This window comes from Rhinatrema bivittatum, chromosome 4 (genome assembly GCF_901001135.1).
Source record: "Rhinatrema bivittatum chromosome 4, aRhiBiv1.1, whole genome shotgun sequence".
NCBI lineage: Eukaryota > Metazoa > Chordata > Amphibia > Gymnophiona > Rhinatrematidae > Rhinatrema > Rhinatrema bivittatum.
The window spans coordinates 74,494,115-74,512,297 of record NC_042618.1 but is presented as its reverse complement, the minus strand read 5'-3'; the positions used below and the strand labels follow the sequence as shown (position 1 = coordinate 74,512,297).

General features: G+C 40.2%; 1 protein-coding gene across 3 annotated transcripts in view; it reads right to left on the bottom strand.

The window, feature by feature from the left end:
- Nucleotides 1–9,572, bottom strand: part of CDKL1 (cyclin dependent kinase like 1) — a 58,782-nt gene extending 49,210 nt beyond the window's left edge. Inside the window, exons 1-3 of one of the 3 annotated variants that reach the window (XM_029598358.1) lie at nucleotides 9,164–9,539; nucleotides 7,483–7,738; nucleotides 6,745–7,048 (exon numbers count right to left, since the gene is read on the bottom strand). In XM_029598358.1, coding sequence (XP_029454218.1) covers nucleotides 6,745–6,912 — 168 coding nt within the window. In that variant the 5' untranslated portion in view covers nucleotides 6,913–7,048; nucleotides 7,483–7,738; nucleotides 9,164–9,539. Of the gene's footprint in view, nucleotides 1–6,744; nucleotides 7,049–7,482; nucleotides 7,739–9,163 lie in introns of all 3 variants that reach the window. The other 2 variants (XM_029598359.1, XM_029598357.1) reach the window with 2 other exon arrangements.
- Nucleotides 9,573–18,183: the final 8,611 nt, after the last annotated feature.

Sequence of the window (18,183 nt, the reverse complement as noted above, 5' to 3'; positions counted from 1 at the left end):
AAAAAAATACTCTTTACAAAAAAAAAAAGCTTTATTAGAAATATATTCCAGATGTCCATATATCAAAAAGTTAAATCCTACTTGTGCTAAGCATCCTTTCTATATATATATATATATATATATATCAGCAAACTGATGTTTTACAATATATTGGTCAGTATTAAAATTTGTACAAGTAAGATATATATATATATATATATATAATATATATATATATATTATATATATATATATTATATATATTTATCAAAAAAAAACCCCAACGTAATACCGTTGGAGACAACTAGCACTTTTTACATATACTCAACCAATTTATAAAACCCCACAATGTTTTTGTTATAAACACATTTATTAATTTTTTATTTGTGTATTAATACTCACTTTACATATATATTAGTACAAAATTACAAAATTATATCAAATACATGATTATTACACACATTAAAAAATCCTAAAAGTCCAACAGTTATTCACCCTCAATTTTCTCCTAACTACTAAACTCAATCTCACCCTCAGTGGACTTACATATACTCTGTGATGTTATACTTGGTCTTCTGTAACAAATCAACCACTAAACTATTAAACATTTTATCTGCATAGCTCAATTGCTATGCCCATCAATCTTAACACAATTTAGTGGTATATTCTATTTTGAAGATTCCATCTTCCATCCCGACAAGGGCCTTGTTTCGCCAATGTTGGCTTCTTCAGGGGACTACTTGTATAGAGACCAAACATCAACAAAACCAATATCTTCTATTTCGTATATCTGAAAAGCACACAACTATGTTAAAACAAAACCAATATCTTCTATTTCGTATATCTGAAAAGCACACAACTATGTTAAAACAAATCTATTTGTTTTAACATAGTTGTGTGCTTTTCAGATATACGAAATAGAAGATATTGGTTTTGTTGATGTTTGGTCTCTATACAAGTAGTCCCCTGAAGAAGCCAACATTGGCGAAACAAGGCCCTTGTCGGGATGGAAGATGGAATCTTCAAAATAGAATATACCACTAAATTGTGTTAAGATTGATGGGCATAGCAATTGAGCTATGCAGATAAAATGTTTAATAGTTTAGTGGTTGATTTGTTACAGAAGACCAAGTATAACATCACAGAGTATATGTAAGTCCACTGAGGGTGAGATTGAGTTTAGTAGTTAGGAGAAAATTGAGGGTGAATAACTGTTGGACTTTTAGGATTTTTTAATGTGTGTAATAATCATGTATTTGATATAATTTTGTAATTTTGTACTAATATATATGTAAAGTGAGTATTAATACACAAATAAAAAATTAATAAATGTGTTTATAACAAAAACATTGTGGGGTTTTATAAATTGGTTGAGTATATGTAAAAAGTGCTAGTTGTCTCCAACGGTATTACGTTGGGGTTTTTTTTGATAAATAGATAAGCAGATAGCACTGGAGGAGACGATAGTGCCAAAAAGTTTTTTGTTTGCTATATATTATATATATATATATTATATATATATATATATAATATATATATATATATATATATATATATATATATATATATATATATATATAATATATATATATATATTATACACACACCCACTCAGGGGCCAGAGGTGCTAAGCATCCTTCCCACAGACGCAATCTGGCTGCCCCTGGATTTCTCAGGCAGTTCTCTGGCTGTTAGACCCCACGTGCTGCAGGTAGGAACATTTACACTGACAGGTTCTTCCATCTCTTCATGCCCTACGGCTTCAGCAGCCCGAAGAGAGACCTGCAGGCCTGGGGGCAGCTTTTCTCCACTCTGCAGCTTGGCTCTCCGGCTATGGAAAATTGCCACTCCCCAATGCATCCCTTCTGCACTCAGGCGATCCTCTCTCTCTCTCTCATGATTAGAGGCTCATCTTTTAAAAAAGATTTTTATGAAAGATAATAGCTGTCGGTGTGAAATAAAATATGGCTTTCCTTCCAGATATATATATTGTTAGCCTTTGTAATGTAACCTGACAGCGGGCAAGGCTTGAAGACACTCGATCACTTGGGGCTTATTCAAGAAGGGACGGTTCCCAGATTGTGGAACAATTGTTACTTAGCAGAGTCACCAGTTCTTAGAAGATTAACAGTGGCAGGCGCTTTTACACCCAGAGGCTTTGGGCCAAAGACACATGTCCCTGTGTGTCAGGCGTGTAAGACAGACACGGGGCCATGAGCTGGGAGAGGACACACATTCAGCTTCGGGCTTCCCTCCACTCGTCCTTTGCGCTGAAATTGTTCTTACTACAGATCCGGAACTCTGTGTTAACTTGCGGTTTCTTTTCTTTTGCACTTGCCTTTCCTGTGTTGCCATGCTGGAGGGATTGGGTGGGAGAGGCATTGACCTGCTTGACAAGTGTGAGCCCAGCTAGGGGTGCATGCAGTGTGCGCACGGGGAGTCGTGCTGCCTCCAGATTAAGCAGAGAAGAGCTACTGTCTGGTGCCCATGCATTGCTTGCTGTCTTGGGTAAGAAAATAGACTAAAGGTTAGCCAAAGCCCTGTTATTATTATTATGCATTGACACAGTAACTAAATGGACCCACATTTCTCCTGGACATACTGGTCCTGAGAGCACAACGTTTCATTGTTCAAAATAAAATAATAATAATAATGAAACTGAACCCTATTTTAAAAATGATTCTAATTCCAGTTTTTCCTCAGGCAGGAGCTGGTCTGAGACCCACTGCTGGGTAGTCACTGGTCTTCACTAGCATCAGAAAGGACACAGAAGCAAAATATAAACATTTTACTAAAATCCAGTTACAGTAATTGTCTTCATTTAAAATTCTTTTTTAAAAAAACTTTTTTTTTTTTTTTTTTTTTTTAATGTACCCATGATTATTGTCCAGGATAGAAGAATGCCTCCTAGGTGCCTATGTTTTAAGGAGGCATTTCAAATAGCCAGGGGCACTCACAGGCTCCCCAAGTCTGTGTAGCACTAAAATATTATGTTATACACCCACAAGAGCAGAGAAGAAGACACCGAGGAAACCTCTCGCCTGACTTTTGGGGAGCCATGTGCACCCCCAGCAACTACCAGGCCAGGAGCAGAGCACCTAGGACAAGCCTTGAAAGAACATCAAAACGATGTCCTTTGTGAACGCTATACATCTCTGGGGAGCAGTTCCACTTTGCTGACTTACTGAATGCAGAGAGTTGAAATCTCTCTTTAAGCTACTGTGGTACAGTTTTAAAAATAAGGGGAAGCCATAATTACTTAGATACCCGAGCTCCAGCTATTTCCTCACGCTGACCTCTGCCCCCCCCCCTCCATTGAATTTCTTCCCTCTCCACCCCATCCAGTTCCTCACACTGACCCCCACCCAGCATTTCCGTTTAATAATACAAACACACTGGATTTTTTTTTTTTTTAAATAACAGTTTCCACAAAAAAAATCATATATACCGCTATCTTTCACTTTATTTGGAGGTTTTAATACTATTACTAGGCAGATTAACTAAAATGTCATTTAAATGAATGGAAATGGGATTTTATCTCTTGCCTAAATTTGTCATCATCAGTCCTGCCCCCCTCTCTCCATGATCTGTGAGAAATGATCATGGGGCCAGGAACACTTATCGGTGCTGGGTAGGAGGCACATTGGATAATTTCCCAGTAAACAAGATTGATACGCATTTACACAATGGTGAGACAGGAAAATTACTTCACCATCACAGAAGCCCTCGTTAAGCCACACAGAGCATGGTCTGTAATGCTAGGCCCATATGCTACAAGAAGATATAAGAGTTGGAAAAAGTTCAAATCAAATTTATGTAAGGGATAGATAAAGGGCTTAAAATGGCACTTCAACTTGGCCAACTCAGAAATAAGCAAAGTTAAAATGATGCTGCACTCCCTTATGGGTGTATCATGCTAAAATTACAGCACTATATATATATATATATATATATATATATATATATATATATATATATAAAACAAAAAGTTATTTTCTGAGTAGTTTGGGATGTAATGCATGCTATTGAAAGTCTTGTTCCCTCCCTTACAGAGTTCCTATTCTCCACTGAAGAAAAGTCTGCATCCTTGTCAACTATCTACTGGCGAGGTCAGAGGACCTTAAATACTGACAAAATAAAATGTTTAAATAAAGAACATGTAGAAACCTGCAAACTTTACTGTAATAGGCAAGAAGCACAGCGCATAGCAATAAATCTACAGACAATCAACCCGGAGAGACACCAGGATCCAGGGAGTCTGCAACTTGTCTTCCCAGTGATTGTAACGTCTGCTCTCTCAGTCCAGGCAGGAATAACTCCATTGAGAGTTTGGATCTCACCCCTTCTGTGACCTCAGAGTACCCAGATCATCCATCTCTCCCTTACTGGAATCTCAGGACTCTCAACTCAAATCTCTCTCCCTTCCTGGGAGAGCATCTAATTCAGATCCTTCTCCTTTCCTGGGATCTCATGGCACCTGACATGAATTTATCTACAAATAGCACATAATTTACCTGTATTCTAATTTATTTATTTATTTATTTATTAAAAAGCATTAAAATTCTATAATCATATTTCATAAAATCACCTATGATTACAATCTTAATACATTAATAACAAACATGTATCCATTCATTCTCCAAATTTAAAACCATTCACGCTAACAAATATATTGTAACAATATACAATTTCATATTGCAACAATGTCACCCTCCCCCCCATCTCAAGCCTCAGGGTTTACTCAGTGGCAATTGTGCTACAGCTTGATTTGACAGCTAAAATGCAAAACTGTTAGATGCACAATGACTAACATAATAAGTATCACAATCACAACACTCAAACCGACATAACCCCAAGGGTCCCTATTCTGGCAAACATTCTGTCAGCAGGAACGTGCAAGTTATAAGGGAGTTAACATTGCATGCTTCCTTGCCAATGACAATTTACCCATCAGCTTTGATGTCAACTCAAGTCCTGGACCCCATTCTGGGAGCGGGCGGGGCTGCCATTCTCCTAGAATCTCATCCCGATCCAGAAGAACTCTGGCAAACAGATTGGAATAATGCAACTGTTCCACGTGAACACCTCGCTTTTGCATTCCTGGAAGACCCTAGCGTACCCTCAATTGTTATAGTGCATCAACAGGCCATTTTTCCTTCAGAAATGGAAAAATAAAGACAAGCTATAGGTGTGATTATGGCCATGCAGTTCAAACCAGGGCCCAGAAAATTAACCACTGTAATCTGTTCCTTCAATGGAGAAAGAGCAAAACTATATGAACTTCCTCCAGAAGCTTCTCTGTGGCTATTGGAGCATGACATTAGCATTTAGCTCTTGAACACATTGCCACAGACAAGAATAGAATAGCATAGCCAGCTTGCAGCCACTGTATTTTACTTTGAGGGGTTTTTTTTTCATTTTTTTAGTTTGAGTGACATTTTTCGCAAAATTAGTTTATTTTTAACAAATCAGCATGTCTTATGCTTTCATATCTCTCTGACAACAGCTAATGTCCTTCAATAGTGTCTGCATATAACTCTGACTTTGCTACATTGTAATGCTAGCCACTTTGGGGACATTCTCGCCATGGCTGACTTGAGTCAGGTAGATCAAACTATCACTTCTGCCAGGCTGGGCTGCTGTACTGAATAAACGGAGAGTGAAAAAGTCTGATTAACTTGTGCCATGGCTTTGCAAATTCACTTAGCAAATAATAATTATATGCAAACATGGCCCTGTGTGGCAGCGTAAGCACCCCATCCTCGTTCCTGCTAAATACAACCAAGAGCCTCCACAACTAGGAACAAAAAAGACCTTCTCTCAGCAGGCAGACACATGATGGGCGTGTTATTAATGATCTTGTACATAACTGGTATATTCCAACCACAACTCACATCACTGGAATATAGGAAATATATCATCTCAAAAGCATACACACAACACTGTACAGAAGCCGGATAACCTCATAGCAGCATGCAAAATATGTACGCACAGCACAGAATCCCTGCAATCCCAGAACATTTAGTGCCACACAGAATGCACGTAATCTCCTAACCAGGGCTACAAAAAGAATTTCAGATGTTAGGTACCAGCCGCAATTTTTAAATGGCAGAGAAACTATTTTTCTTTGCAATTTACATATTTCGGGAGCCTTTATTTTTCTCCTTCTCTTTTTATTATTTTACTCTGTTGTTTTATTCCGCTGTCTTTTTGTTCTTTTCTTTTTTTTGAATGGGGTGAGGATTTCATTTTCTTGGCTTCCCTTTTTCAGCCTTTTCCTTTCCTGCCTTCCTTCCCTTCCTCTTCTCCCTGTCTCCCTACAGCCATGGGCCACCAAAGGCCCCTTCTATTCCTCTCTAGGACATGCCAACATGAGATTATCGTGGCACCGCTTTGGGACCCAGTGACTGCATGTTTCCTTCTTTCTGTGTCACATAAAACCACTCTATAGTATATCTGTAACCTAATAACACCAAGACACACAGAACATGTAATCTAACAACACAAATAAACATATACGATGTATTGAATCTAATAACACATAGCCTCATATCTAATTGCTTGAATATGAAATGCAATTTTTACAACCAAGCATGAACCCTGCACCAGACTCTCTCTATAATTTAGAATATGTGCCATGCAAAATGGATTTTATTTAGTTTTCATTACCTTCATATGTTCTTCCCTCAGGAAACATATGGAGACTTATTTTTGTTTGTTTTTACTAGTGAGAACATTTTCACAAGAAGCCAGCGCAGCGCTCACCTTTAGCATGCGGATTTCTCGAAGGGCGATCTTCTTTATGACCGGATCATCTTCTGACTCCAAAAACTTTTTAATGGCTACTATTTGCCCAGTGTCTCTGTTCCTGCATTTGAAAACAACACCATAGGAGCCTTCTCCAATTTTGCCAATCTTCTCATACTTCTCCATGGGAAAACAAGGACCTTCAAAATGATGACCTTTAACGGGCCTGTCCAGAGGTTCTCCAGAGGAGTCAGCACAAAAGGGCAGAGATTTGCAGAGGCAGCCTTCTTTCTCTGACTGCAGCGTGTCCTTTGTTAAAGACCTAAAAACAGAACAATGCTTCCAGTTAGGGAACAGGCACTTAACTAATGCACTTCTTCCTCCTCACTAACTGCTCAGATAGGGGGAAACATGATATACAGTAAGAGGCTGTCTCAAGCTGTGGTCCAGTTTTACTATGCAGCTGAAAATGTAATCTTGCAAACAATTGAAAAATAAGCATAGTAAAGGATGGCAGAGACCTCATGAACGCAAATGCCAGGCCTGAAATTAAATTTTAACTCCTCGCATGAAAATAAACACAGTTTGCTTCCAGCACTGTAGGCTTCAGGCATGACATAAGATGCTGCTTTCATAGCAAACCGATACTGTGCTCGCTCTCTCCTAGGTCAGTTCTTATTTCGTGTCTCAATTCCTTTTCTGTTAAAAACATATTAATGCACAGTTCAACAATTACCAAGGCGGAGAAACACTTACCTTAATGGGAGCCTCCTCGTGTATCAGCCAGTGTGTGAGCACTAACTCCGCCAAGATTTGCCCTCTCTGACATGAACAAAATCTACTCCTTATCCACCTCTCTTCCCAGGCACCCAGAAATTATTCAAAGATTATATCCATGGAATTACTTTCACAGAAGGCTGTCACATGGAAATAGGAGATGGGTCAGTGTTCAAATTAAGGGATAATGTAATATTGTCAGAGTAAGGTTTCCGATACTGCTTACAAGAGGTAACTGCAGAGGCAAAGCAGAGATATTTATTTTTTGAAATAGAATACCATTATATTCCCCATCATGAAAGGTAAAAAAAAAATCCCCAACATTTTGCTGTTAATATACAGCTTCAATTCTAAACACAATCACACAGCCAAGAAGCAGCCGCAATGTGTGTTAACCTTTCTCTGACAAAATCTTTTGAAATGGAGAAAAGCTTACTAGGAACAATGTTGAAAAGTGACCATTGAGAAGAAAGGATCCAGATTCTCTCCTATATTCTTCCCCTCAGATCCAAAACAATATTCAGATTAAGGGCTAATTCGTAAAGCTTTTATCCCCTAGACACAGAGCAAGGAGATAGTGCTTAGTGAATCAAGCACAATATCAAACAGAATCTCTCTTCCACTGAATACACAGCAATTTAGTAAATTTGGGAATGATACTCAAAAGACAAAACCATGTTCAAAAAATGTATGTCGCTATATTTTTTCACAGAAAAAGACAGAATTACTTTTTGTTTCCAATGTAAGCTGACCATGCTTCCTGAGGGTAAAAAGAAAAGCATGCTTTTAGGGGAATGGGAAAAAAAATGAAAACTATAGAATCATACCAGAACAATTTCAAACCTAGGGTCCTATTTACTATGCATTTTTTTCATAGACACACAGCGGGAGAAAGCCTTAAGTAAATAATTTTGAATTTTAACTATGCAATTTATAAATACATTTGTATGTCAGTTACCCTTTGTTCAATATGTGTGTGTATGTTTCTATCAATATATATATAATTAATATACTGAACCTTATTTGTATAAGCAGAAATTCATAGAACTTCATATCAAGCTATTGTAAATCCAACGTAAAATGTATCCAAATGTAAATTATTTTAAAAAGATCTCTTCATTCTGTGCCTAAGGTAAAACTCTTGAAAGTAGGGCCTTGTGAATTTTGTACAGCTTAACATGAAAAATGCATGAACAAACTGCAATTTTGAATGTAAACAGCACTTACAAATATAAACATTAAAATTTCTATTTACCACCACCTTTCTAATATTGAAGAACACTCACAAAGGCTTATATTTTTTAGAAGTTACTCTAGCAGGCAACTTTAAAAAGCGTATTTTTATAATCATAGACTACAAATATAAAATATTGGTATCTTGTTTCTTTGACAGAAAAAAAAAATGTTGAATTCTCTTCTAAACTAAAAGCGAACAGAAAGTATTTCTCAAAATAAATAGCCACAGCATATCTCAGATGATGTCCCCACATCCTCAATAATAATATTGTAGGTTTTGCATTGCCAGTTTCGAATGCAATGGTTCCCTGCTAAAGAAGTAGAGACACAGAAAGAGAGATATTCACATACCCACGATATACAGTAAGAGTATAGTATATGTGAATATGTGTGCACATATATATACGCACACACAAAGCAATACCTGAATGTGTGTGTCTCAGCGATGGTGGATGGGAACGATCTGGACGTAACGGGTGTCCAGCAGACACACCTTTCGCATATATAAATCTAGTGCACATGCAGAATCCCTGTAGGCAAACCAAGAGCCAGTGTGTTCAGAGCCTGATGCACATCTGACGGGCTGCATCGGATGAAAATGCTCGGACGGAGGCTCGAAATTATACTCAACATGTTGCCCTTGAATGTGGGGGAGGCGGAATAAAATATGAGCGCTTCCTCCAGCGCAGAGGGCAGCGACGGCAAACACAGAGAAAGAAGAAGCAGAGGAAGAAGAAATACAGCACCTGTGCCCGGCCGGGGCCGTCGCTCGCAGCACTGACAGAGCACATAGACTCGACAGCGCGCGCACAGCTACCCCCCCCCCCCCCTCTTCCCGGGCCTCCTGCCAGGGGTGTCCCCATGGGAACTAATGGAGCCCCGCCCCTGCCGCAACAACCAATCAGCCCGCCCCCAGCGCCCCACCTCTCCCGCCCCCTCCCCCTTCCTCGGAGAGCCTGGTCAGCCACGAGCCGGCTCTCGATGCTGGCAGGGCGCCGCCTGCGCGGGAAGGGTTCCCTCCCTGGGTTGCATTTTGCGAAGATGTTAAGTTTCCCCGGGATCAGAGGAAGCTCACCGGAACCCTGGCTGCTCGGTGTCATCCCGCGTCCTGAGGTGCCCCTGGCGCTTGCCCTGTGTTTGTTGAGGGCACTGACTGTGCGCACGATAAGAACACTCTGTATTGTTTGAATTGTCATTGGTTACAATTGAGAACAAATGATTACATTGCATTCAATGAAACATCGGAGGTACTTTCAGAATAAAGTTGTTAGTGTTATTTTTTTTTTTGTGGGGAGGGAAGAGGGGATGAGCATTCTTTCCTCCCATCGGGACAAAGGGGTAGAACTGAGTAGGAATAGAACCTGTAATGCTGATTATTGCGGTCGTTTCTTGCAAGGGGGCGGGAGTAAGGTGGAAAGGCTAAGGTCGGAGGGTTCCTGGATCTGGAGAAAGCTGGATTACCATTACTAAAAAGCAAAGCTCGTGCTGCTTTCAAAGCATACAGTCTGACCATACGCACTTGCTGTATGGCTGTTAGTAATTTATGAAAGACATGAATACAAAACAGAATTTTTTTTTTATTCTTTGCTTATAAAGTTTTAGGACTGAAAGGTGTTTTCAGCTTACTTTTGAAGCTCCAGCTAGAATCCTTATCAATCGAGGGCAGCATGATCCGCCAATATCACATCAGGAAGTAAAGGATATATTTAGATTGATCAGTGCAAGTAAATGTCCAGGAGACAACTGCTTAATATTGAAATATAATTAGGATTACTCTAAACTTTTATCACCCATCTTGAATAAAGCAGTATAAGGCTATGGGTAGCCATCCATTTTGATGGGTGCCACTATAATTGGTTAACTTCAAATCTGGCAAAGATCCCTTGTATTGCTCCTCATATCAACCTATTTCTCCCTTGCATTACAATAGTAAGGTTCTGGCCAAGAGATGAGAAGAATTTTTCCCAGCTCTGATTAACAAGGACCAAACAGGTTTTGTCAGGAACCATCAGCATTGATAATATTATTAGAACCATAAACATGTATGTTCTAGGACAGGTCCTAGAGACCCCAAAGCCAAAGGTATCCACAATAAATATGCATGAACTAAATTTGCATATCCTGAAAACCTGATTGGATGTGGAGTCCCCAAGAGACTTTGGTAAGCCCTGTCAGCCCAACTGAGGCTGTAATCCCATTATTGGATACTGAAATGGCCTTTGATAGGGTTGAAGATTCTGAGAGAGGGTGTTGGCTTTGGTGATAACACTGTAGCAGGCCGTTACTGTAAGGAACGTGGGAAAACAGGCACTCAGTGTTGAGCGCACACGCGCCCAGCCACTTCTCCTGGGCTCACGATCCTGTATTTAAATGAGGGGTTGTGCTAAAAAGGAGGCGCTAGGGACAATAGCGCATTCCTAGTGCCTCCTTAGCAGCGGAAACCCAGGAGAGGTGGCTGTCAGCAGATTCAGAAAACCAATGTTCAGTTTTAAGAGCGTTGGTTTTCCAAACTCACTGTCCGTCATGGGTTAGGAAAATGGACGCTCGTAAAACTGAGCATCCATTTTCCTAACCTGACCCACTGGCACATTTTTAAAAAAGATTTTTAAATTTAAAAAAAAAAAAATTTAACCTTTTTGGTTCCGCTGAATTAATATCACTTTTCTGTACACTTTTTTTCAGGCAGGCGTTAATTATGAGCATAAAATGTATGGATCAGCCGCATATTTTTGTTTTCAGTATCCTGGATGAATTACTAATAGTGTCATCAACATCCATTTCCATGTGATGAGTGCTACTAATGTGTGTGTGTGTGTGTGTGTGTGTGGGGGGGTGTTTGGACATGCATTTTCGACGTGCTAAACCCCTTACTGTATAAGGGCTAGTGAACGCACATTAAAAACACGCATCCAACTGCGGGTAAAACAGTGCGCTCAGCACTGGCCTGTAGGATGGATAGATTAGCCTTTAGAATACAGGCATAGTGAAAATTAATGGTGTCCCATCCCAAACCTTCCAGCTACTTAGGGGTACAAGGCAGGGATGGCCCCTACACTCATTACTAATTTTCAATGTATCAGGGATTCTACAGACATTGAAGGAGCTTGTGGAAGTGCTAGGATAGAACATAAAATCACATTATTACAGGTGGCATTCTCTTGTACCTCAGACCCATGGTAAACTCATTTCAGTCCTTAACTGGGAGAGTTTGCTAAAAGCTCAGGGTAGAACATAAACATGATTATTGCCTTTTAATTTAGGCCCCTTAACAAGAGAGATCATAAGTAAGGATGGTCCTTTTAAATGGTGCACGAGGCCTTTATTTTATTTGTGAGTCAAACTGTCACAATCTAGCAAATTTATTTATATTGCACTACATACATTCAGTCTCTAAAGTAAAGCAGGTTGTGAGGGTCTGGCTGCCCGTGTGGAGCTCTTGGTTGGGAAGGATTGCAACATTAAAAATGAGTATGCTCCCCAAAATATTCTTATGGATGATGGCTTCTGCTCATACGCACACACATTTTTATTCAGAATCTAAAAAAAAAAAAAAAAAGTATAGGAAAATTTATTTGGAAAGGGAAATAGGGAAGAGAGAGCCCCTTTTGGGATTCGCAAAATATATTCCACTAAGAATTCACATTGGTGGCAGCAAAACACTGGAATAATCCTACCGTACCGTCTCATGACGCTTGGATTCAGCTATTACACTTTATGGGAGACCTACGCTGAAGAACAATTATCACAAGTAATAAAAGATCAGTCGCCTAATGTTGCTGAAATTTGGAATCTGTTCCTTGCCCTGGGGGAGGCAATGGATAGATTATCAGACAAAGGTGAGCGGGCATAACTCTTCTTCAGAAAGACCAGCTCCCGGCTGTTCCTCGCTTCTCGGGTGGGCCTTGGTAAGCCTTTGGTCTCCTCCAGCACCTGTCTCCTGGAAGTTGGCTCAGGGCCAACCTGCATTTAAGGATCCCAGCATCACATCACCAAAGGGGGCTCGATCTTTAGCATGCACCTTATTCCTAAGGCTTTACCAGAGGCCAGGACAATCTCATGTCTCGGTGCTTTCACAGGCATCCTGAAGTAGGAATAGTTAGGCACGTCACGCAGCCTGTAGCAACCTCATCAGGAGGAGCTTGATCTGGCCTGCAGCGGGGGCTGTAGTGAGAGTGCATTGTGCCACTCTCACCAGCTCACACACTTGAAGTTGAACATGCAAGTGGAAGCACATCAGAGCGGCGTAACATAGTGAATGATGGCAGATAAAGACCAAAATGCTCTAATCTATTCTGCCCAGCAAGTTGTTTTTTTTTAAAGGAAGTAGTAACTGTTGCTCCACGCATTCTACTCCACAGCAAAAAATGTAAACATTATTAGGTGAATTTTAAAAGCCCGGTGCATGCCAAAACTGGGATACACACGCACAAGTCGGGCCGGTGCATGCCTTGCAAATCTTATAAGATTCCTGCTACCCGCACAAACATTTTTTCTCAAAAAAAGGGGCATGGTATGGACTTTCCTGGATTTCTCATACCCCTGCCGCATAACTTTCCTTCTGCTATGGATGGCATGTAAGTCAGAAAACAAAAAAACATAAAGAGGCGAGCAGGTTTTTAAAGGTCGGGGTTAACAGGATAAAAGGGAGCTATTTAACTAGGGGGGTTAGGAAGCCCCATCCCTTACCTGGTCGAACTGGGAACAAACTGGGAAAACTGGCAATTGCGTCGGCGCATGTGTCTACTAAAATCTCCCCCCTTATGTGGTAGAGGCGGCATTGGCTGCACCTACTTAAAGTTGTGCGCATATGTGCATGTGTACAGCCAATTTTATATCACCTACATGCATATTTTATAAAATGGCCATGCCCCTGGGCGCAATCTGGTAAATACGCACACGTGCGCCCGCGTGGCCATTTAAAAGTTACCCCATTTGTTCATTTCCATTGTCTAACCAATAAGGATCCTCTGTGTTTGCATTCCATTACTGTTCCTGTTTTCACCACCAATTCTGGGAGGGCATTCCATGCATCTACCCGCCCTTCCCATGAAGAAATATTTCCTGACATCATTCTTGAGTCTTCCACCTTGGAGTATCATATCATGACCCTTAGTTTTTCAGCTTCTTTTCCAGCACAAAAGACTTGATTTTATTTGCTCCTCAATTCCTTTCAGGTTTTTGAAGGTCTGCATCATATCTCCCTCGTCTCTTCTCTCTTCCAGGGTGTACATAGTTACAGTGGCTTTCCAAAGGATTCAACCCCCTAAAAAAATCAGCAGATTTGTGTGGATGATGCAGGACACTTATACAGATTGTTCCAGACAGTACGTTTATTGCAAACCAGCATGCTCTTAAAGTACATTTTCAAAGTCACAATTCATTATTTCTCTGCATTTTTTTGTAAAATACAATAAAAAAACTGAAAAATGCAGCTTGCATAACGATTCAACCCCTGAGCTGTGGAAGCTCCAAATTCACAGATGGATATTGCTCTAACAATTGACTTTCAATTGGCCTTTACCTGTAAATCATTAAAAAAAATCAGCTTTCCTGGATAAAAGATCCCCTAATTCCAGTACCATTGGTCAAACTGTAAATCTGAAGAAAAACTGTGAAGATGAAGATCAAAGGGTATTCTAAGGAAATTTAAAGATAAAGTTACAGACATGCACAAGATAGGAAAAGGCTGCAAAATAATATCCAGATGCTTGGATATCCCAGTGAGCACTATTAGATCAGTTGTGAGAAAATGGAGGCTGCATTATATCACCCAGACACTGCCTAAAGAAGGCCGTCCCTCAAAACTCAGCATCAGAGCAAGGAAGAGACTTGTGAGGGACGCCACGGAGAGGCCAACAATTACTTTGAAGGAGCTACAGAGTTCAGCGTCTGGGGCTGGAGTGGAGATGCACCATCCATGATATCAAGAGCTCTGCATACAACTGACCTGCATGGGAGGGTGGCTAGAAAAAAGTCAGTACTGAAGAAAAAACACATCAAAGCATATCTGGAGTTTGCCAGAGAGCATCAGAGTGACCCAACTAAAATGTGGGATAAGGGTCTGTGGTCAGATGAATCTCAGCTTTTTGGCTGAAATTCAAAATGCTATGAATGCTGCCCCTTCCTCAGCAAGCACCATCCCAACAGTAAAGTATGGGGGAGGCAGCATCATGTTGTGGGGATGGATGAGTTTAATGATAGGTAACAAACTACTTGTAATGGGTGTCCAGAACAGAGCACAGTATTACAGGAGGGCCTCACCAAGGATCTGACCAGTGGCATAATCACATTTTTCCTGCCGATTATGCCTTTTTCAGTGCATTCCAGCATCCTTCTGGCCTTAGCCACCACTTTGTCATATTGCTTCACCAACTTCAGATCATCAGACACTTATCACCCCAAGATCTCGCTCCCAGTTCATACACATCAGTCTTTCACCCCCGCATCACATACAACTCCTTTGGATTGCTGCACTCCATTTTCAAAGTCACAATTCATTATTTCTCTGCATTTTTTTTTTTTTAACAAAAGCAGTCTGGAGATCCTAGGAGGTAGCATTAGCATCATGAACAGCAGCTTTTGCATCTACAAGTAACTGCAGTTGGTTATGGTCAACAAAAACAATGCATATTCTCAAGTTTTATTAAACATTTGCAAGAAAAGCAAAGAAAAAAAATCTCCCAGAGCAAGCACCTGCTGGTGAAGCTGTAAAAATTAGCTTGTGATCCTTGGGTTTCAAAAGAAACATCAGGGAAAATCCAAATCTTTTGACTGATAAAACATTTCTGAAGAAAAGCTGCATAATGGAATTCTTATCCTATTCCAAGACAAAGAAAATCAATAAGGAGGCCCTAGTTTCTATTTCATACTAAGAGTTCTCACTAAAGGCAGTCAATTCCAAAAGTATCTGGTTTGGAGCATCATTCGATCGAATTGCAGGATTCACAACCTGTTTCTTCTGAGTTAGATAATATATTTTATTTAAGGGAGGATAGGACTCTGAAGGCATTTTCAAAACTTGTCATATACCTCTTAAACAGTTCCTCTGGTTTAATCAACGAAGACTGAGGGAAATTCAAAATCCGAAGATTCAGTGCCCTCAGACTGTTCTCCAGGTTTTCAAGCTTGCGTTGTAATTTATTACTGTCCTTCACTGATGCCATATGAGGAACCTATACAGATGCTAAAGCACCTTCACACACCTGTATTTCCTCAGTATGGATATTAACAATTTGCTCCACCTTATCGATATGGTCTTTATCTTCTCTAAGCAGAGACTCAATGCCTTCAAGTCTTTTAGAAATAGAAACGTTGATAACACTAATAGCATTCCAGATGGACTCTAGAAAGCTCTCATCTTGCCCTCCACTAACACCCACACCGGGTCCAGGCAGCAGGAGTGGGAGAGGAGAGCTCGTCCCATCATGGGGCAAACTAGACACACCGGAGGCCTTCAACATTACATCTGGCTCCTTCCTCAAATCACCCTCTGCTTCTCTGGACAATGAAGCCAAATCCAGCAGCCTAGTCATACCCAGGAAGGGGGGGGGGGGGGGGGGGAGATCAACTGTGCTCCTTCCTCCAATGGCTCCAACTTCTTCCGGGTCAGCTATGGCAACCAAGAGCCACCATTCCCGGGCTCACCGATAATGCAGGAAACGACCACATATCTGGGCTGAACGACACCTCAGCCTTGGATTGGGAGGAGGCTTCCTTACCACTCCCAGCTACAAAAGACTCTGACCCGGGAGTGGATGCAGAGAGCTCCGAAGATGCAAACCGCAAAACTGATTGCTGCATTAGGAACCGGAGGAAGCACAGGGAAAAGGGGGACGAATTCATCCTTTCCTCTTTCTACCCATGCCCGAAAGAGCCATAGTTTAGAAGAAAAATATCAGGTAAGCAGGAGCTCGATGTTACAGCATCCAGCCTCCAGGACACCATCTTGAAACCCCCTCCCCCTAAACATTTCAACAGAGAGGAAATTTACATTTAACATTTCCTTATAGTATCGCTTATAATCCTAACACACCTTTTATGTTTTACTTGTCTAAATTTACTTGACCTCTTTGCACTTGTTAATGTTTCGTTTCTGCGTTCACACCCCCTTGTTATATGTAAACCAGCATGATGTGATTCTTAATCACGAATGCCGGTATAGAAAAAACTCTAAATAAAAATAAATAAAATAAATATAGTTTTGACAGGGACTACAGGTTAGAGGCTACAGTTCAATAAGCATAGCTTTTCACCACATCAAAAACATTTTATAAACCACTTTAAGCTTGAACCAGGAACAGCTACTTCCATATTTACTTCTGTAAATTTAAGTAATAGCCCTCTAGAAATTCTTTTTGTATGGGAGAATTTACAGATAGGACTAACACCAAACAATTTATAGAATGTTATTGGAGACTTTTAGAAGGGCATAGATTAAATTTCCTTAGATGTATAATCCACCAGCATGTGCTTCCTGTTGCTAGGCGGTAGAACATTGTGTCTATGACAAGTGTCGCATTTCTAGTGTTTTGGCATTTAAGGCATATCATATTTATGATATGCACTGAGTCAGCAAACTAACTGTTGCATCAAATAATATACATTGTAAAAACCTACAACAGATCAGTAACAGAACTCAATCCTTCTGTCCCAAGCCTATTCAGAAATAGACCAGTGAATATCTTTTCCCTAGCAAAAACAGATCACATGCAGACCTTCCCTTTATTTCCTCAAAAAGAAAAAAAGTAGTTTATGGGTTAAGAGACCAACATAATGGGAACATCCCAAAAATCTCCTTGCTTCTGATCATTTGCAAGATGACATTTAATCTAACAGCAGAGCAAACCATGTTAATGCCAAAACCCTCATAAAAAATTACCTTCTCTACTTTCACAAACTGCCAATACAACAGTAATAAACTACGGAAAAAACAACCACCTCTCATCTGGCCAAAAATAATCCAGATAGAAATGTCATCAACTGTGTGTTGCATGTCAAGTTGCCTGTTGGTGACTCCTTTCAATAAACACCACTGCTTCTTCTGGCATAGAGAACATTTTCTATCGTCATCATTCTGCAAACTAGCCCATGACATTGCATGATTGATGCTTGGGTCAGTTGTTTTTCTGGACATCCATAAACGATCTCCTCTTAATCATCTTCAATGTTGAAGTCAGGATACATGGAAATTCACATTTGAAGATGGGATCTGTGAGGTCTCAAAAGCTCATGCAGTACAAATTCATGGTTACTGAGCTTGCTTGTTGCTTCCAGTATTCACTCCATGTTCAAATGTGTCAGACAACTGGAAATTAGTGAATTTTTTCCTCATCTAGTTCAAATGGTCTGGTTCAGCCAGCTCATTTGCCCACATTTTCCCCTTGCTCAGCCAATAGCTCCAAATGTTTTGTGTTGTGGTGGATAAATATTGCCAAAACTTCTGGT